Source organism: Indicator indicator, chromosome 9 (assembly GCF_027791375.1).
Source record: "Indicator indicator isolate 239-I01 chromosome 9, UM_Iind_1.1, whole genome shotgun sequence".
Classification (NCBI taxonomy): Eukaryota; Metazoa; Chordata; class Aves; order Piciformes; family Indicatoridae; genus Indicator; species Indicator indicator.
Window position 1 is genome coordinate 15,814,434 of NC_072018.1, and position 22,344 is coordinate 15,836,777.

Sequence of the window (22,344 nt, forward strand, 5' to 3'; positions counted from 1 at the left end):
CCAGCGAGTTCAACTTGATAATCTTTATGGGTCTCTTTCAACTCAAAATTGTCTAAAATTTTATGTCTAACATTGTGGTATATCTGTTGAACTGCTGGAACTGGTCCTGAACCTGCAGTTCACTGATTGTCAGTTACGTTTCATTAGTAAATCAATAAATCACTTTGATCTTTACTTGATATAAAACGTGAGTGGAAGTCCTTTTCCCCTACAACACACACAAGGTTCAGAAGTACTATCACTTTGAACTTAAACTAATTCCCACAAACATGAAGGATGCATAAATCAACACTCCCACTTATCATTTCAGTTTCCCACTATGTAGACAGATGTTATTTTCAATAATTCTAGAACATAAGGCATGCATTAAGTTCAGTGGTAACACCTACCCTAGTAAGAAAAGTGGTGTGGAAAGTTCTTTTACATAATACCTGTATGATCAGGACTCTCAGTGAATTTGATCCATGAGTATTATATATCTGACTGCACAATTATCCACCTTGAAATAGTAAAGATTGTCTTTATCACAGTCTGCCTTTACTTTGGTAGAATACATGAGGAAAAAGGGATCTGAATAATCTCAGACAGAAGTAGGCTGAGGATTCAGGCCTCACATTTTCTGGTGAAGCTTTTAATCTCTACAGTCTTAGCTAAGAAAAAAAACCTCTTTTCTTTTCCTGTCAGTTTTCAAAAGACAGCAATTTCTCTGAAAGCAAAGGAAAATTTTAGACAATTAAAACTTAAAAAAGCTTTCAGTCCATGAATCCCAGTTTTATGTGGGGCTTCTTTCTAACTAAAGCAAGGAAACATCTTGGGCCTGAACAATACTGTTTATTGGTTATCTTAATTGACATAGATAGGAACAGCCCAAGATGTGATAAAGAAAAAATTCAATGTCAGTTAACTTCTTCCATAACCTTAGAAGATAATTTCTTCTGCTAAGAAGATAATCACCATATAAGTAATTTATTTCAACGACTAATAAAAGTTCTAGGAGAGTTAGCAGTCTAAGGCAAATGTCATATTTTCTACATGAAGATGATGTTAGTACTCTCAACTGAAAAGTCTAGTAAGTAATTTCCTTTCATACTAACCAAAAAACAAACCAAAACAACCCTATAGTTGCCTATATGTAGGCAGATATTTTTTTAGCCTGGTTTCCCAAATTGAAATGATTTATACTTTCAGTAACTTTCTATATGTGTGACCACTCAGTCCACATCTAACAATTTTTTAACTTGCTCATGAGTTGCAATTAAACTTTGTGCATTTGAGCTTTGTATCGTCAAAAATACTACATCTTCAAAATTTTTAAAGAAGAGGACAGGAGATCTGTTACATTCTTTGACAAAACAGAGGATAACTATTATGTGTATCCCACAAACCAGGTCTAGATTCTTAAGGGCCTGTACTCTTAGATAACAAACCATCTAAATGGGCCATAAAATGCAAAAGCAAAGTAAGTTCCCAGAGCTATTTATTTGTAATGATATTCAAGTTGCTTTCTATACTTCTATGAATTTCAGATTAAATCCATGTTTTGTATTTAAGCTTTACACCTCTGTGAACGTATTCCTGCCGGTTATACTGGAAAGTATATTAAATCATTTACAGTGGATGCTTTGATCTGAATAATCTAGGCTTCAGTTACATGCTCTGCATTTACATAATGTTAGACATAAAGGCCCATAAATAATGAAGGGAATTCCTCAGCATTACAACAATTAAAATAAATAAATGAAAAAAGATTCAGATAAGACAACGACTATCGGGAGGATGGCTGAAACCAGCACAATTATACAAGCATTACCATTTCCTTCTGTTCTCTTTTTCATTATTATGAAGAAAGATACCTTGATTTTAGGACTAGGGGAAAAATAAAAAAGAAAAAGTAGAAGTTCTTACTTGTGTAAGTGATATTAAATCCTCTTCCAGTGGTAGAATGATCTGACTGAAATTCAAGTCTTACTATGTGCCCACTGCTTGCCAACTGAGAAGGGACCTCATTGCCAGAGAACGTGCCAAGAGGTGGTAAATCTGAAATGCCATCATCTTTTACTGTAAGGTAGTCAAATTGAGGTTCTACATCAAAGTCATTGAAAATCAGGTGAATTCTGCTTCCAGGCTCTGAGATAATTAACCAAACACAGTTCATATTGTTCCCATACTCCTCAGGATAATTTGGAGAAAGAATAATTCCAGAGGGTGTGGTGAAGTTGAAGAAACAGGAGACTAAAGAAAACAAAAATAGATTCTCAAAACATTATCCATAAACATTATAAATTCTTGTCTATATTTTTTATTCTTTTGGAAAAGGATGCTTTTGAAGCCTGGGTGTCAAAACTACACATGCATGTTTTTATTTCCTCCAGTGAGGTTAAGTGATTGCATGACAGCCTGCAGGATATTATTTAGAAGTATACAGAGAATGTCAAAAGAGTTGAAGTATTGCTTGATTCCTCAGAAGTTGGTAAAATTGGCAGTTTTGTGTAAAATGAAAATGCAACCTCCAAATTTAAACGCTTTTTTTTTTTTTCTGAAGAAATACATGAAAATGTATTTAGCAATCCAAATAATCAAGCCCAAGGGCAAATTTTGTCTGTATTACACAAAGTTCATGCTGATGCAAAAAAGAGTAGAAATTTAGATGTGTCAATCAAGAACTTTTAAGAGCAAGTTTTCTCACTTTGGTAAGTCCTGTACCAACACTGCTGCAAAATACAAATGCCCAAGTAGAACTGGACATTTCACTATGGCTGTTTTGAAAATACAACACTGAACTTGAAGATATTTTATAGGAAAAGACAATGTGGTCTGGAGAAGTGAAGTGCCTAATATACTTATATACTAGGAAGATTTTCTACAGAAGAACAACAATGATCCATCTGTAACCTTACTTACAAACACATTTTATCTTTTAAAACAAAATTCACATTACCTACCCATTTTTCACATTCGATATGATTACATTCCTTATATGCATTTTCATGTTTTATTAGGATGACACAAAAATACCCCAATCTTTTCTCACGCAGATCTGTAACTAGTTTTGAACTTCCACAATTCACATATATGTGCCACAGAGTCCTATTGAACACCTATATGCTATTAGAAGTTGCTCATTTAGAGTCTAATTCTACACACATTTACTTTAATAGTGTTAAAGGGTTCAATTAAATATAAAAAGAGGGAAAAGAACATTCTAAAACAGTCTAAATGACAATTCCCCATAACTGAACTACTATCAAACTAAGTAAAATACTCAGGTGACTGAAAAGGTCTTTTGAAACATTTTCCTGTTGGCTAGTCATAAATGCTAAGAAAAGCAAGAGGCTAAGGTCAGAAAAAAAGTTCAGGGGGGGAAACATATATATTATACATCTATATATATATATTTTTCTTACAAACACAGCTGGGTTTGTTGCCAGACCACTGGTTGTTTTGTTGACATGTAATTGTTCTCTCTCCCACCAGTTCAAAAGCAGCTTGACATTCAAAGGTAAGTGTGTCTCCATGCAGAAAACTGTTGCCAGTCCTTTTTCCATATGATGGAATTCCAGGGTCTCCACAACCTCCTTTCTCAATTTCTGAATATCAAAAAATTCGAACACAATAAAGGAAATACATATTTAAGCAATTTATATGTCAGTATCAAACGTGCTTTCAAACTACTTGGCATTGTGCCCTAAACTATATTTATAGTTGAATGTGAACTAGAGGTAGATGCTGTAAAACCACCTAAGGATCTAAAATAATTTCATAAGCTAATAGTTTCCATACTTGCATTACTGAAGATAACAAAATACTCATGCTTAAATACATGACTGCATTGAATTGCAACATATTTGAAGGTAAATTTATAAAGACAGTCTCCATTATCCATTAGCATGGTGAGACACTCAGTGTAAAACGTATTTCTAGTAATGAAGCACTAGTAATAAAGAATCACACTCTCACATCTGCAATTCCATTTATGAGGCTATTAGCAATATGATTAAAAATATATCATTTACTGACAGTGTCAGTGATTTTAATTTTAAGCACTAAAAGGTAATAAAAACAACCTGAGGAAGCATTTCTTAATCTCATACTTCAAATTAGTCATGTTTTTCATAGCTGCATTCAGACACATTGAAAAGAGATTAATATTTCAGCTTATACTACTTAGATCCACCATTTAAATTATTTATTTTGCAGATAATGAATCTACATATACAAGATGTGAATATAGAATACTTACAACACTTATTTATTACAATAAGAAGAGAGGAGAAGGAGAGGAAATGTCAATATTAATTGCCTGGGATAGAAATTCTGAATCGTCTTACAAATTACTCAGCACATGGTTGCCCATGAAAAATTAAGGCTCCATTTCTTTGTCATTAAAATTAAAGCAGGTTTTTTTTATTAATTTCCATTTCAGATACGACAAAGCATTTCTGGTTCTATGAAATGTGTTGCTACATCTACAGTAAAAAGATGTGATGCTCATTCAAATTAAATCAGTGAATTAAACTATGTTTATTTAAATGTTTCCCAGTTCATTCCAAAGTATGAAGTTGGAAACATTCAAGATAACAAGAAAGTTCAACTTACTAAATATACTCAATATTAATATGAAATAGTATACTAATATGAATTATACTAATTAATACTATTATACTAATAGTATACAAATACTAAATTAGTACTAAATATTAATAGAACTTAACATTGTTAAAAATGTCTGCTATCAAATATCGTTAAAGCTACTAATCCTATATCCTGCCAGTAGAGTATGTCTTTACACAGTATCTCCCACAGAAGTGGTAAAATGCAGGTTGGCATTATTATATGTGAAGTCAATAGACTATGCTTACATCATTAAAGCAGTTGAAAACAGAAAGGTATGCCATATTTCATAACAGAAAAAGTTATTCATCAAGATAAAAAGAGGTATTAATTTTTTTGGCAATCTAAAAATAAAATAAGGTATAACTATTCCAGAAACGTAAGGTGTAACATCAGAAAGCTAGCATGTATTAAGCGACTTAAAAAATATCTACCAAAATGTCCAGTACACAGATATAACAGAACACCAGTAGAGCAACATAATAAATATTTATAACAAAGATTCAAAAATCATACTATTTACAAATAGTTTAATGCAGTTTCACCTGCTTGTTTCTACTGACTCTGATTCCTACTGCTACAGTAGAGCGCTAGAAACATTTGTGTTCCCAGCTGTCCACAGCTCCACATCCTACACAGAAATGTGGAGATCTACAGAAAACCAGAACCCACATTTTAAAAAGTTCATGTCCTCCACTGATAATAGAGCAATATCTAACCCAGAATGTGAGACTGATCATAAATATTTTTTTCCAGGAACCTCTTGTGTCTCAAAGATCAGGGCAACACTGCCTCAGGCAGGAGTATCAAGAGACAAACTGTCTGAAAGGTTTTGTAAAGGTATTGATGAAGATTTATCCCTTAAAAGAAAACAACAGGTATTTTCATGGTTTACAGAGCAAGTATCAAAATACCTTTAATTAATGAATTTACTGAAGTAGAAGATAGATCAGGATGCTTTTTAACTTTCAGGTGATACATCAAGCCTTAGGAGAGGGGTACAGATAAGTGAACCATAACTTTTAAAAGAAATTACCATGAATTACCATGAGCTTTCTGACAGGTTGAAGATTCCTTTTTGTAGGAAACTAGTATAGTATGAGTTAGTCAGAATCAAGTGTTTACTGAAGAAGAGAAGAATGCAGGATAAACTTTGGAGACTAAGGGAGTATTTAGTACTTCTTAATATAAAACTTCATCCAAGAATGCCCAGTTTTACTTGGAGTGGAGATATAATTTGGGTTTTTAAATATCTGATTTGTAAGCACAAACAAGCAGTTGAAAATATAGAAACTAATTCAGAAAAACATTTTTGAAAATATCTTTATCCTTTGCATTTTGCAATTTGCATTTTGACAGTAAAAAACTTGAAAAATTCTATCCATCTCTAAATCTATGAACCCTGATGACTATATTCCTAAAAGAAAACATACCCAAGTCAAAAATACACCATTCAGGTAGACAGCATCCGTTTAATTTCAGTGGATAGCATTCACTTCTATCTTTTAAGTTTGACATAAATTTCCTAGTATGAAATTTTACTATAATATGTATATAATTCTTATTCATATTACATTACAGATGATGGTACAATCAATACCACAATTCTGTACCACAAAATTATAAAGAACATCCAGCTTTGATACTGTAAAAACTTTCCATACACTTTTTCAGTTCAACACTGGCTTTGCTCTTATGTTACAATTACTTATTGCATGCTTTACACAGTTCCCTTTAAAAATATTTGAAAAATACCAGACCCTCAAGGAGCTGTGTCTTAGCTGACCGAAATTCCCTAGATTGTCTGATTGAAGGTTTGTAGTGGCTAAGATTACAAAACTTCCCTTCCCCATAAAGATATAAACTTTTAGTAATACTCTTAATTATAATGTCTGTTTTTCTAATTTTTTTAATTAAAATATTGTAAAATATAAATCCATGTAAATATTCCACCAGCAGCAGAACACAAGATTAAATATTCACCCTCCTTGTACTTAGGAAATCATGAAGGAATGACAGACCAAAGCATACTGAGTCAAATGCGAGTCTACCTGTACATTTCTCATTTTAGTAAAAAGCTAGATTTCCATCACATATTAATGACAGATTAAAATTTATGGAAGACAGAGAAGGCCAAATTCAGGGGTTTGTATTCATACATAATAAATACTATTTATTTATAACTAGATCCAGAGCAGTACAGGCATGTAGTAATTTCCAACACTTTTCTGTCCTCTGAGATGTAACACTTTTTTTTTCCCCAATTATTTCTTCTGATATCTTTCTGACTTCCAGTTATTTGATCAGAGAACATTTTTTTTAAATGTCTAAATTCAGTTCAGGTGCACTGTGCTCACTGTACCTACTACTTCAACTCATGCACCCATTATTCTGCTTCATGTGGACTCCGCCCATCTATCCAGCCTGTCAAGGTCCCTCTGCAGAGAGCCTTCCTACCCTCTAACAGATCAACACCTGCTCCCAACTTGGTGTCATCTGCAAACTTACTAATGGTGGACTCTAGCTCCTCATCCAGATTATCAATAAAGATATTGAACAGGATTGGGCCCAACACTGATCCCTGGGGGACACCACTAGTGCCTGGCTGCTAGCTGGCAGTGTCACCATTCATCACCACTCTCTGGGCTCGGCCCTTCAGCCAGTTCCTAACCCAGCACAGAGTGCTCCTGTCCAAGCCACAGGCTGACAGCTTGGCCAGGAGTTTGCTGTGGGGGATGGTGTCAAAGGCCTTGCTGAAGTCCAGGTAGACTACATCCACAGCCTTTCCCACATCCACCAGGCAGTCACCTGGTGATAGAAGGAGATCAGGTTGGTCAGGCAGGACCTGCCCCTCCTAAATCTGTGCTGGCTGGGCCTGATCCCTTGGCCACCCTGCAGGTGCACTGTGATTGCCCTCAAGATGATCTGCTCCGTAATCTGGCCTGGCACTGAGGTCAGGCTGTCAGGCCTGTAATTCCCTGGCTCCTCCATCTGGCCCTTCTTGTGGATGGGCATCACACTGGCCAGCTTCCAGTCATCTGGGACCTCTCTGGTGAGCCAGGACTGGTGGTAAACGCTGGACAGTGGCTTGGCAAGCTCATCTGCCAGCTCTCTCAGTACCCTTGGATGGATCCCATCCAGTTCCATGGACTTGTGAGGATCCAAGTGGCTCAGCAAGTCTCTACCTGCTTCCTTATGGATTTCAGGGGGACTATACTGCTCCCTGACCCCATCAACTGGTTCAGGTGACGAGTTATCCTGAAGCCTTCCTGTCGTACTGTTGAAAATTGAGGCAAAGAAGGTATTTAGTACCTTTGCCTTTTCCTCATCTTTAGTTACAATATTCCCCTCCAAGTCCAATAAAGAATGGAGGTTCTTCTTGCCCCTCTTTTTACCGTTAATATATTTATAAAAATGTGTTTCATTGTCTTTCATAGAAGTGGCCAGTTTAAGTTCTAACTGGGCTTTTGTCTCTCTAATTTTTCTTCTGCACGATCTAACAACATCCTTAAATGTATCTGGAGTTACCTCCCCTGCTTTCCAAAGGTGACATACTCTCTTTTTCCCCCTTAATTCCTTCAAAAGATGCTTGCCCATCTAGGCTGGTCACCTTCCCCACTGGCTCCTCTTTTGGCACATGGGCACAGCCTGTTCCTGTGCCTTCAAGAGCTCCTGTTTGAAGTAGGTCCAACCACCCTGGACCCCTTTGTTCTTAAGGGCTGCTTCCCAAGGTACTCTCCAGGTTAGTTGCTTAAATAAGCAGAAGTCTGCCCTCCAGAAGTCCAAAGTAAGGGTTTTGTTGTTTTGTTTCCCTGCATATTGAAAACTCCACTATTTCAGGGTTGCTGCATCCTAGACAGCCTCCTACCATCACATCTCCCACTGGCCCTTCTCTATTTGAGAACATCAGGTCAAGCAGGGCCTCACCCCTGATAGGCTCACATAACAGCTGTGTCAAAAAGCTGTCCTCCACACACTCTAGGAACCTTCTGGACTGCCTTCTCTCTGCTGTGTTAAGTTCCCAGCAGATATCTGGCAGTTTAAAGTCATCCACAAGGAAAGGTCCTTGAAATGATAAACATGAAAATAAAAGATATGATAACCTACTTGAAGTATGGCAATAAAATTCTGTTAATTTTGGATTAGTCTCTGTACTCATTCAACACTGGACTTCTTTTGACCCTAGTCCTTTCTTCTATCAGAAAGTTGGAACAAATACTTCTAAAACTTAAAAACATGAATGTGATATTTCATAATTGTCATCTTAACTATAGTCAACACATGTTAAGGGAAAATGAAAGATGACAAAGATACACATTTAGAAAAATAGTTTGGAAGTTTATTTCAGTGTCAGATAAGACCATTTCAGTTTAGCATCTAAACTCCATAGAAAAACATGCTTTAAATACAAGGATCATTTAGTTTATTTCCTCTTATTCCTCATACTTCCCTGTGTTAACAGTCAGAATATCTGACACAGTGGAATCTGATTCAAAAATACCAATGGAGAAACTTTTATACAAAGAGAAACCCTTGAAGAAAAAGAAGGGTTAGAGAGATGTGCTCAGTACTGCAGAAGAGGACATAAATAAAATAATTATATTATACGTATAATTCCTGCAAAGGAACACGGGAACAACTACTGAAAGTGAAAATGATAAATCAACACTAATAGAAAAAAATATTTCAGATAGCATAACTGAACTGTAAAAGTGGCTATTAAAGCTAAAATGAGGTTGGCCTAAAGCTAAAACCAGGGTGGCCTTACATGATAATTTTATAGATGATCACAGTTTTATCATTATCCCAGTAAATTTCTTCAAAGAACTTTTACAGTACAATTTATTAGCAGTCTCCAACTATAAAAAGAGAAGGCCTCCTTCACAGATCATATAGCTCCCAACAGCATTCTGAGAGATTCTACTTCTCTAAAATGTTTTGTCCTTGCTGTTTTCAAAAAGGCCACAGATCATATCTAGTAGATTATTTTTTGTTGCTTATGCCTTATTGCATTCTGTATCAATATTCAAAAAACAAACATGACCTTAGAATCAGATAGATGGAAAACCAACATCAAGAAATTATTATAGGAAGTCCATTTAAGCTAATTGTTCACTATCATAGCATATGGATGACTTGTTGGTAACAACATATCTTATTGTATCATATTGTATCTTACAGCATAATATAAAAATCCTTTAACAAAATAGTTCAAGAAGAAAAAAAAACCTTTTCAACAAATACGTTCTTTAATATTTAATGTGTATTTATATATTCCATTACAGAACACAGAAAAATATTGGTTTGCTTACAATCAATTTTACAAACACAGGGGTAGATGTAGACTAGATCTGAACAGGGATAAAAAACATTCTGTTCCTTGTTGCAGAGAAGCTCATGATATTAACTGTCCAAAAGAGCAAGTGAAATTCATTTTCAGTAACGGTAGGAAAATAAATCTGGAAAAAATATTATGAGCTTGCAGGCACAATGATAGATTCTGAACTGACAGTTAGGAACAAGAATTCTGACACAGTGAAGATAATTCTATGAAACTGTAAGCTACTGAAAATATTAGGAATTGGCAGGAAAGGATCAGTGACCAAAACAAAAAATAGTATTCTGACATGACACAAAACCCAATTTCACTTGCATGTTGAAATACTGTATGCAGTTGTGGTCCTCCATAAAAGAGGAAAAGATCAAATTTATCGTTTCTGAGGAGCTGAGGACAAATTAAATAAAGTGGAAAAAATTTGGGGGAGGTGAAATGTGTGTTCAAAAAGTGGTTGGACAAATACATGGAAGAAAATCTTACTGAGACGCAAAGAGGAAGTACTTCAGACAGACATCACTGGAAATGGCAAAATACCCTAGGGTTATCACATTCATTACTGTCTACTACCAACATGCTATGGGCTTTTGGTGTCACTGTACATTTTTGCTCCAGTGTTTTGTGATGAGGAACATTACATTGTTCACCTTCCAGAACTCACATTTCCTTAATAATAGAAAGACTCTGTCTATACAAAAGGTTGAGCAATGTCCAATGATATCCTGTGGAATGCAAGTTAGCCTGTTACAGTGGAAAGTAGGAAGTACAGTAAAAAGCAAGTGCATCTGCCTTCAGAAATGATCAGAGTAAGGATGAGTCTTATGAAGGTGAAGATACAAGAGAAGAGTTTGTAGAAAGTCATTACGTGTAATAGAAAAGTAGCTAGCAGGAAAGGAGAATGAAGAACACCACTTTTCTGGGGCAGGGGAAAAAAAAGAAAAAAAAAGCTAGACAACAACAGTTTAAACAAAATTAAGGAAAGGACAGGATAGGGAGAGAACAGATTAAGGGCTATTTAGGAAACGTAGACATATTCAAAGGAACAGGGCCTAATTATATTCACATTAAAGTACTTAAACTGAAGCAGTCTATGAATTATTAGCAATTATCTTCAAGAACATATGGAGGACAAGAGTGGTTCCAGCTGAGTGGACAAGATCACAGGTAATAATTTTCTCAAAAAGTTGAGAAAAGAGGACTCAAGGAATTGTACAACCATGTATATATGTGTATATAATTTGTCCCCTCAAACTAGAAAAGAGATGTGCTTTATCTTCCTTTACAACAGAGCATCCCTGAACATCTTTACCTAAAATTATCTTAAAACAAGAAGGACATGGCAATTATCTAGACAGGAATCAATGAGCTACTAGTATTTCTAAAGTGAAAGCAAATTGACCTGTGTAATTATAGGATTGTAAAGCCAACACTGAAGCTAAGCAAAGTAATGGAACAGACAACACAGGAGTCTACTTCTAAAAAGTTAAAAAATGAAAATATAATTAACAGCAGTTAACATGGTTTTATGGAAAATTGGTCATGTCTTGCAAACAAGATGATATTTTAGATTATAAACTTATTTGACACAATATATTTGGACTTCTTTCAACGATTTAAATTAGCAACACATGACATCCTGCTTAAGAACTAGCATCGTGGGAAATCAGTTTAGCATACAATAAATGTGTTAAAATTAGATAATGATAGTATCTCAAAGCACAAATGTGAACAAAGAATTATCATTAGGCAACAGAACTGCTTCAGCTAGCCTGGTATTTACTTTTCTTAGCCCTGTCCTACCAATGTTATTGTATTACAGAAAAGTAGTTATTCAATAGTAGCAACAGTATTTTCAAAATGCTGTAGCTCTGTGACATATATTGTAAGTGTACATGTCATCTCCTGCACACAAGCACTACTTTTTCTCATAATCTTCAAACGTAAAAGAAAGTATCAAAATTTTGAGCCTATGGCAGCTGAGAATTTTGGAAAATAAAAGGATCTTATTTTCCCTGAGTATCTACTGCTATACCTTACAACAGGTGTTCCTCCTCTTTAAGGACTAGGTGTGATGAGTCCAGTTTCACCAAACAAAATGGAAGACTAAAAGAGATTCATCTGTGGGATGTGTGGGAGCTGCAAGACTGGCATGTTTCCCATGCAGGTTATAGAAGCAGTCACTGCTCAAATGAAAAATGTTAGCTTTGTAAGCTATCCGTGGGTATGGACGAAGAGAGAAAGATGCCTTGGTAGTATTTGAAATAGGAGCACTGACTTGAACATAGTAATATTAATGCAGCATGGACTTCCAAATAACTTAATTTTATTAATTCTATTTCAGTAAAGAAGCAAAAAGGAGGAAGTGTTGCTCTGAAAACATTATTCTGAAGGGAAAAAAATAAAAGAAGAAAAAAGAAAGAAAACAAAGAAAGCTTTAAGACCAATGTTTTTATATTCTATATTTGCAGGACAAATCCTGCCCTGCAGGGTTGCACTCAGTCCAGCAACTTTTAGCATGGATCATTTCCACTGAAATCTCTATGAAGCTTCTTTGAACTTTGAGAGTTCACTTCATGTGCCCCCCTTGCAACTATAAAGAACTTCATGTCATTCTTAGCTGTATCTTGCACAATTACAGTTTCCTTCCTTATTTGCTCCTGTCCTCTTGGCCACTTGAGAGTCCTGGATAATGCTAAAGGAAAAAATCACTTTCTTCCTCTTTCCAAAGATGTCAACCTAACAAAAGCTTTAGCAACGTGAACACGTCAAACAAGACATGTCATGAATTTTTTTGGTGCTAATTTTCCTCTTGGGTTGAATTTTGATGGTGTTTTGACCGCAGGTTAAGACCGCTTGCCCAAACCTGCCCAGCAGCTTGCAATCCAATGTGGTGTTTAGGCAGATTTGAATTAAGAAAGATTTGGTTTATGCCATTTTTAAATACAGGCCCAAGCATACATACATTTACCTGTTACATGGATGAGGCAGACACAGTCACTGACATGCTTATCCAGGGCAGGATAATGTAATATGGCATTATGCCTTGTAACAATACAAACAGTGATGTAAAGTCAAGAAGCTGGGCCTGGAAACCTTCCTGACAGTGCCTAGAGTTGCAGCCAAAAAGAGGAATGATAAAGTGAACAATATGCCTGAGACTAGCTTCTTCCACAATGTCATGAGTGTAGTGCATCTAAAAATAGGTGGTTTATGACTGTTAAGGTCCAAGGTAGACAATGCAGCCAGATGATCATTAAGCTCCTTCGGTGTTTGTTCTCCCATCATCTGTACTATACTGACATTAAAGCAGGTGACAGTCAGCTTGAACTGTTAGGCATGAACATTTTAGAATTCCATTAAGTTTGAGGTTTTTCTCCCATTCAAACTTGTAAACCTGTCAATCTGATAAAAGTATTTAATCTTTTGACTTCCAGACTTCTTGACAACCAATATAACAACATCTACTTCATAGCCTGTTTAGAATCCACTTTTTAATTCATGCATTTACAAGGTTATATAAAAAGTCTATCCTTTACTTCATAACAGTGTTATAAAAGAAATCTGGTGCATCAGTAATATAATCCTGATCATTTTATATAATTTGAAGTTATTAAGAATTCTTGGAGATGTCAGGAAGTGTATTAGCCCCTGAAAGCAGATGAAAATGTCAAGTTTACCACCTTAATTTGTATTGATGCTCAAATGAGCAATAAACCTTTAAGCTCTTCGTTATGAATATTTTTTGGAAGAAGATAGTTCTCTCCTCCTGAGACTTGTAGAACAAAACTTTCAAAAATATATTTCAGTTGCATGGATAAATGTCTGTTATTTGGCACACAGCTGTAGTACATAGGAAAGCTTAAATCTGTGCAGTCTTGTGGTTTTGGTTTTTTTTTCGGTTGACTGGTTGCTTGGCGTTTTTTGTGGGATTTTTTTGATGGTTGTAGTTGTCTGGTTTGGTTTTACACAGATTCATAGAAGTATTGAGGGTGGAATAGACCTCTGAGATCATCAAGTCCATCCTATGACCTAGCACCACCACACTGAATAGACCATGTCACTAAGCACCACATCCAATCTTTCCTTAAACATCTCCAGGGATGGCAACTCCACCACCTCCCTGGGCAGTTCATTCCACATTCCAGTGTTTAATTACCCTTTCCGTGAGGAAGTGCTTCCTAACATCCCACCTTACTACAACTTCCCTTAAGGTAGTTGTAGTGTGATAAGGTCCCCGCCAAGTCTCCTCTTCTTCAGGCTAAACAACCCCAGCTCCCTCAGTCTCTCCTCGTAAAACTTTCCCTCTAGTCCCTTCACCAGCCTTGTCGCTCTCCTCTGGACCTGCTCCAGCACCTCAATATCCTTCCTGAACTGAGTGGCCCAGAACTGCACACAGTACTCAAGGTGAGGCCTCACCAGTGCTGAGCACAGGGGCAGAATTACATCCCTAGTCCTGCTGGCCACACTATTCCTGATAAAAGCCAAGATGCCATTGGCCTTCTGTGCCATCTAGGCACACTGCTGGCTCATGTTCAGCTGGTAGTCATCCAGACTGCTCTGCCAGGCTGCTCTCCAGTCTGTAGTGCTGCATGGGGTTATTGCGGCCAAAGTGTAGGACCCTGCACTTGGCCTTGTTAAACCTCATACTGCTGGCCTCAGCCCATCGACCCAGCCTATCCAGGTCTCTCTGAAGTGTTTTCCTACCTTCCAGCAGATTTTTTTCACAAGCATAAAAATAATTCATAAAGGTCATTGCACTACCTATACTGATAAAAAACTTTGTTATTGCTTGGAGATCTGAAAAAAGGTGCTGAAAAATATTATTAGAATTAGGTTTTTTTAGAACTCTCACAGTTAGACATGCATTCAGGGAAATCATTATTTGCAGTGTAATACTTGGAAAGAAAACTTGTATGTCATTCAAAGAAAACTTTGAGCTTTATATTTTACCCTAAGCTTTTCATTTTCTTTTTCTTTCATCTTTTACTATGCTTTACTTTTATATTTCATTCCTATGTATTATAATTCACACATTTGAGTGTGTGCTTTTGGAGGACACTCAATAAATATAATTCTTATTTTATGTGAATATTTTCAAATATTAAAGCTATTTGGTTCTGTGGAGAGCTGTCAAAGAGCTTCACCATAAAATATTATGAATTAATCTGTTTGTAGTAGCACAGAGGGCAGGGCAATTTTGTGGATGGTCAAACGTCAGTCACTTAATTCTCAGTCCAACATATTAATCATTTTCAGATAAGGAAGCTTTTATATATTGCTATCTGACCTTTTCTGAGTATATTGTTCAGGCAAGCCTACAGCAGTCATTTCCAATTTCAATATCCTTGAGGAATAAATAGTATCATAATTAGGTTACTTATAGAACAAAAAGAGGCACTCTATGTTATTGATAATTATTGCAACAGTTTCAAAGTGATTTTTTTTTTATATAGTGGAGAGTACCTGCCTGAGTTTTACATAATGGTTGGGGTATCAGGCAAAAACCACTTTCTGTCTAGAAAATATGCATGGTCTTGAGGAACATAACATCACAGTGATATGCTTTACTTGGTTTAGTGTGTTGCACGTTTACATATTATCAGGCTTTGGCAGGTAAAGTAAGTTTCCGTCTATGCTGAGACACATTATTAAACAACTGCAAACAACAGAGACTTAGTGAAAAGTATAAAAAGAAGTATACAACACCATTTAACTATTCTACTAAGTTGACAAAATAACAAAACCATTTTGACTTAAGTATATGAAGATTCTCGGTGAGGCATGAAAACAAGCTTTGTAACTACCCCAGTAACATCTGCAAAAGCTAACCGAAATTTTCAAATTATATCCAATATAAAGAATCACGCAAGTTAGCAGAATATAATATTTAATTTTTAAAAAATATGATAGAAATATGTAGTTCATCTTGACCTTAAGGGAAAAAAAGCATTAGAACAATTATTTTTAGTTATTTTGTGGGTATTTGCCAACCTTGAAATTTGCGAAAGGATTGAATGCATATTTTCAATAAATTTGTTGGGATGTAATGAAGGAAGTTACAAGATTTTAAAACAGTTAATTTAGTTCATACCTTGATAAACGGCTTTGAATCCTGGTGAGCCAATGCTGTCATCAGATTGTAAATGAAGCCACATCTGGTTGCTCATGCTCACAATAAGATCAGGAACACTAGATCCAGTGAGTCTGTATGTAGGATAAATTGTAAAGTCATTTGCAGAGGCTTAAATGAAAACTACTACTACCACCCACAGCCTTTAAAACTACTAATATATTATTTAGGACTATTTAGAATATATTATCCTAGTGTTCTGGTCAGCTTTTTTCTATAAAAGCAACTATTTTATATGGATTAGAACAATGTGAAGAAACAAAATGCTTCTTCAATGACTGCATACAAATGAAAAATTATACATTTTTAATAAAGTTGTTCCTGTATGAGACCTATGTTGATAATTTCTGAAGAGAGATAAGAACAACTCTAAAATTCTAAGTCTTTATGAGTAATATGGGAAACTTTTACTGTATATAAATGTTTGTGTCATGTGCAAATATTTTTTAATTAAAAAAAAAGGCAAATAAACCCCAAAATAACAGAATAAGGAGTAATCACATCCCACAGCTGGAGATGTTTCACCATAAAAATAATCCAATAGATGTGTTTGTTGTTTTTTTAACAAAACCAAACAAAACCACAAACAGACAAACAAAACAAACAAAAAAAAAAACCTAAAACTTGCTTCCTGGTGAAATGAAAACTATACATTCATACTACCCATTCATCTGGTCTGTAGTTGATTCCCCAACATAACTTGAATTGACCAATTAATATTAACCACATTTATCAGAGGAAGGAGATAATAAAGATATCTAAATTCTCATAGGCTTAGTGAAAATTAACAATTTGATAATACAGAGACTCAAGTAAAAGAAGCAATCCTTCAGTTTAAAAATCACCTGCCTTCAAAATGCCAATGGCCTGTCCATAGATGGCAGATATGAACCAGCCAAAACGTATTCCCATATGTTTGCCCATGTTATTTCTAGGGAATATAGGAAGAGAGGCAAGACAGTTGGAAGGCAAAGGGAAAGGGAAAGGAAAATGTGGAGAAAACCCAGAACCCTAAGAAAACCAAAAAGCAAGCCAATAAGGAAGCAATAAATAAATAGCAGTGTAGATGATTTTTTTTTTAAATTTATTTTTGTTTTGGTGGGTTGGTTTTTATTAGTGTTTCCCAGAGAATACCCCTGTATGTAGAACTACATCCTTCAACCAGGGGGATGGCAGATAGGGTAGATTGGATGTTTAGGGAATGGAATCCTGTCCAATAAGTGATGTTGCTGGATCACAGCTTGCCCCAGTCTGTTTGCAAGGTCAGGCATAGATGCTTGCAGACCAGCCATTCATACAGATTGGTTGGTGTTGAAAGAAAGAACCATTTTTCACCAGTCTGCTCTCTGATCTTAGTTACTAAAATGAAAACACAGCTAGGCTTTTAAGAGTGGCATCCAGGACCAGAAACGCTGTTTGCTTCTATATAGTTCAGGATACATAAGAAGCACAAAATGGTCTCAATACATACTTGAATTCAAACAACCAGAAGACCCAAACCCATTTTCTCTCTTAAATTTTATAACTTCTACCAAATTCCAAAGGAAGTTGTTTGGTTTTTTTTTAAATAATGTGAATAAAATAATTTACTAGGGAGTCAGATTCAATAATATTTGAGATATAAAAAGGTGGCACTTTTTCGTTTGTACAGTGGTTTCTGTTTTTTCTTTTTCCTCTTCTTCCAGTTATGGAAGGGTAGGTTATTTTCCAAGCCTCCAATAAATTTGCAGACTGTACAAGTAGAAGAAAAGGATACAGCTTTACTAAAAAAGTGTCTCTCTGTCATGGGTGGTTGTCTGTGTACTGAGATAGCTGGTGTAAGTGGCTGACTGTGAATCACTAATTTGCAAATTCTTTTTGTATTGCAGAAAATACATTACAAGTTTTCTATACACAAAAAGTTAAATGATTCGTGTTTTAAGGGAATATATTTTTTTTTAAGTAAATCAAGTTTTAATGTAACTGCTGCAAGCAAAGAACCCTAGCATTTGAAGGCAAATCAGACTTTCTAAAGCAGTGTTAGTTCAATTGACGAGAAATTGAGAATGTGAAACAGGGCATTGCAGAAAATGTTCTGACTGATAATCTTCACCTTGCATGATTATTTTGTAAGGGTAGTCACTAGTTTCTAGCCCAACTCTGTTAAATATGAGAAATAACTGCAGTCAAAACTTTATGGCCTGAACATATTTAGATTAATTTTCAGTAAGTTATACTGCTGTATTTCCAGAGCTAACCATCGCAGCATATACATATTGCATAAAATGGTATTGCTACATTTTCAACAAGTGAGGATTACAGATGAAGCAATTCTTAAAAATCATAAAATTGATGGGCATATCCACTTTTAATTTAGCTGTTGTTAGGATTTTCCAGAAAATTAACTATAAATACTAAAATTAGACTCTTTTAAAAAAACTGAAACCCAACATATCCTACTCAAAATGCCAACTACATTGTCATAGAAATGTTTTAAACTTATTTGAAATCAACTGCTCTTATTTAAACTATATTGTTATTTTATATAAACTTGAAAGTTTTCTTCTAATATTTTCTCCAATTTCTTCCAAAAATTAAATTTGAGTTGGATAATCTGTATTTTTTTCCTCCTTTTAAACATCAGTATCCCTTCCTATTCCCCACTAACTGTAGAGCTGCCGCATTGAGTTTACATAGATACTTTTGAATGGTTGCAAGTTTACACACTACAGAAGGCTTGTGCTAGGCTAGTATTGTGATCCTTGTTGCCTCCCTCAGTCTTCTTCCCATTAAGCATTTAAAGTTCCCCTCCTTACTGAGCTGCTATTAGCCAGTTTCCAATGTTAATTGAATGGTTGTCTTATAAATATTCTGGTGTAACTGAATGAGTTGTAAAGTCTGAGTTTACAATAAAGCACCCAGAAGTAGTTTCTGTTTTGAGGGCCCCAGCATCTCAGAACTAGAAAATTTTGCATGAGGCTCAGGCTTCTGGGTTCAGACACAACAATTTTATATGAAGGAAAAAGTTTAAAATCACTTAGAAATCAGGTATTAATTTAGAAATGTATTTACTTGTGTATATTTAGTTCAAACTAAATGAAGTTTTACAGTCAAATGCATGAGTTTCTACAGTGATACTTCGTAGAATTTCTGCAGAAATGGTGGCATTTAACCTGCCTACAGAAACGTGCTCAGCACATTCAAAACCCACCTGGACGTGTTCCTGTGTGACCTGCTCTGGCAGGGGGGTTGGACTAGATAATCTTTCAAGATCCCTTCCAAACCCTAATATTCTGTGACAAGAAAAGCAATATTATATTTTAAGAGATTCTGAGAAATTATAAACTAAATTTAGCCAGAAAGGTCTTTGCTATAGGCTTCTTCATGCCCCTGAGAAGAATAAAAATCTGCAAGGCACTCCTCAAACCTCATAAATATAATAGAAGTAATTAAAAGCCAACTAATATAAAATTTTGGTAAGAAAATCACTTTGACATTTACTTATGAGCTTTCTCATGATAATGTAGTCTACAAGTGGACATACTGTTTTATGAGGAAAGTTACTTTGCATCCACAGACCTTTCTCAAAAGCAAATGAGATGGAACACATCTGTGATGCAGTTTAAATACAACGTATTTTGCAATGCATTGTACAATCCATAACAACTGCAAATAATAGTGTCACAATAGAAATTGAGATTAATTACTAATTATTGTGACACTAACTTAACCCTCTAACAGCTATAGGTAAAATATCTTGTGACCACAAGCTCCTATTATGAAGGAAGGAAAATGGATATATGCAACCAAAATCAGATGATTAAGGTAGAAAAAAAAATAACTACAGGTTCCTATTTTTTCCATTAACCCAGACTGTGCTGAAGAACTGTATTTTAAGATTAGCTTACTAACTTTGATATTCCTTCAGATTTATGTAAATTACTACAGCTTCTAGATATATTATTAATCCATGAAAAGTGTTTTACTTTAGTGAACAGTGGTTTATGTGTTTTCATAACAATTTTGCTCACAAATCCAATTTTAAGTATACAAGCTTTGAAATTAATGAATAGGTTATTTGTTTTACACAAGGTTGAATTTTGTTTACTGAAATCTGAGACTCTTATTTTTAAATTTCTTAATTATTGGTGCATACAATTAAATCTATACAGATAGTACTTGTTTTGGAGTTTTTTTGGGGGGCGGTTGGTTTGTTTTTTCTTTTTCTTTTTTTTTTTTTTAAGCTAATGACAGTTTTTAGTCTCTCATACTAAAACCTGTAAATATGCTACTAAAGAATTGGAATATATTTTGTCATGAGTCTCTCTCTTTCACAGTGTTTGAATTTTAAGTTTACATTACAGTAAGTTTACAATTGCTTACATTAAAATTACAAAGATATCTCATGACTCAGAGGAAACAACATGTGACAATGAATTTCCAAGGAAAATTTTTAAAGTTTTGTACTTACACATACAACACTGTTCTGGTATCACCAACTTTCCCAGCATCTCCAACAGTAAGAGTATCATAGCCTCTTTCCAGTTCAAATTCTTCAAAAGCAAGCTTTATGACCTATTAAAATGAATTAAATCAGTTATTCAAAACATATCCAGAGTTATCTGATCTATTTACTTGGCTACCATAAATTAATCTTAAAGCAGTTCCTCATGACTTCAGCCAGTCTTACATGATTTGAAAAAGATATATAGAAAAAGCTAATGTGGAGCAACTTCTGTATTTTCTAATACCAAGGGGGAAGTCTTTGCCATTGTGTTTTAGAGGTATCATACTAAAAATCTCAGTCACCTCAAGCTTATCATAGAATCATAGAATCAGTCAGGGTTGGAATGGACCACAAGGATCATCTAGTTCCAACCCCTTGCCATGGGCAGGGACACCTCACACTAGATGAGGCTGGCCAGAGCCTCATCCAGCCTGGCCTTAAACATCTCCAGGGATGGGGCCCCAACCACCTCCCTGGACAACCCATTCCAGGCTCTCACCACTCTCATGGGGAAGAACGTCTTCCTCACTTCCAGCCTGAATCTCCCCACTTCCAGCTTTATTCCATTCCCCTTGTCCTATCACTACCTGATATCCTAAAAAGTCCCTCCCCAGCTTTCTTGTAGGCCCCCTTCAGGTATTGGAAGGCCGCCTTGGAGCCTTCTTTTCTCCAGACTGAACAGCCCCAACTCTTTCAGTCTGTCCCCATAGGAGAGGTGCTTCAGCCCTCTGATCATCCTGGTGGCCCTCCTCTGGACACGTTCCAGCATGTCCATATCCCTCTTGTAATAGGGGCTCCAGAACTGGATGCAGTACTCCAGGTGGGGTCTCACCAGAGCTGAGCAGAGGGGGAGAATCACCTCCCTTGACCTGCTGGCCACACTTTTCTTGATGCAGCCCAGGATCTGGTTGGCTTTCTGGGCTGCAAGTGCACACTGACAGCTCATGTTGCCCAGAGGTGAGGGAGTCTCCATTGCTGGAGTCATTCAAAACCCACCTGGATGCCATCCTGAACAACCTGCTCTAGGTGAACCTGCCCTGGCAGAGGGATTGGACTAGATGATCTCCAGAGGTCCCTTCCAACCTTCATCATTTCCTTGCATACATTACTGACATTAAATGATTTCTTTCAATGTCTAATCATGAATTGCCCAGAAAACTCAAAAATGTGCCCCTCAGAATCGTTTACTGATTTACTGAAACTGAAATTTTAAGATAAAATAGAATATGAAGATGGACTTAGTTTTGTACAGGAGAACACTTCAAGGCAAATACTTTTTAGAGATCTTGGTGAAAGATAGTTGCAGATGTATGTACACACATGTACAATCTACTTTTTTGTATTTTGACACCAAGGTTTTGCAGGAAACTTGTTATAAAAGTGCAGAAAGTCACTGTGACTTCTCACAAAATTATTAATTTTATCTTTATACTAAATTTTGCGGATATCCCTGGGCAGACTTTCAAGCAACTTCAGCCAGTGCATAAAAATGCAATTAACTTCAGTTCTGGTTTGTAGCTGAAAACAATATTTGGGTCAGATTTGAGCTTTCTGTATCAGCTGTGTTATGCTGTTACTTTGGCAGCAACATGAAAAAACAATGGTTTCTATCCCCTTAAGTTTATTTCTAGGTGATCATCAAGGCAGAATTAATCTCATCCAAATTTTAGCCCTGTAAAAAGACAGCATCCAAGCTAAGTTTAAACTTTCTCAATACTAAAAAAGAAACCAAACATATCTCATTTCTTTGTTGAGATGGGGAAGAGACTAGTTCTATGCACT

At 35.7% G+C, this 22,344-nt stretch overlaps 1 protein-coding gene across 1 annotated transcript in view; it reads right to left on the reverse strand.

Annotated features, from left to right (window-relative positions):
* Positions 1–22,344, reverse strand: part of CSMD1 (CUB and Sushi multiple domains 1) — a 948,047-nt gene that overhangs the window by 222,471 nt on the left and 703,232 nt on the right. The window contains exons 11-14 of the mRNA XM_054383599.1: positions 20,527–20,630; positions 16,038–16,150; positions 3,405–3,587; positions 1,906–2,232 (exon numbers count right to left, since the gene is read on the reverse strand). Coding sequence (XP_054239574.1) covers positions 1,906–2,232; positions 3,405–3,587; positions 16,038–16,150; positions 20,527–20,630 — 727 coding nt within the window. The remainder of the gene's footprint in view (positions 1–1,905; positions 2,233–3,404; positions 3,588–16,037; positions 16,151–20,526; positions 20,631–22,344) is intronic.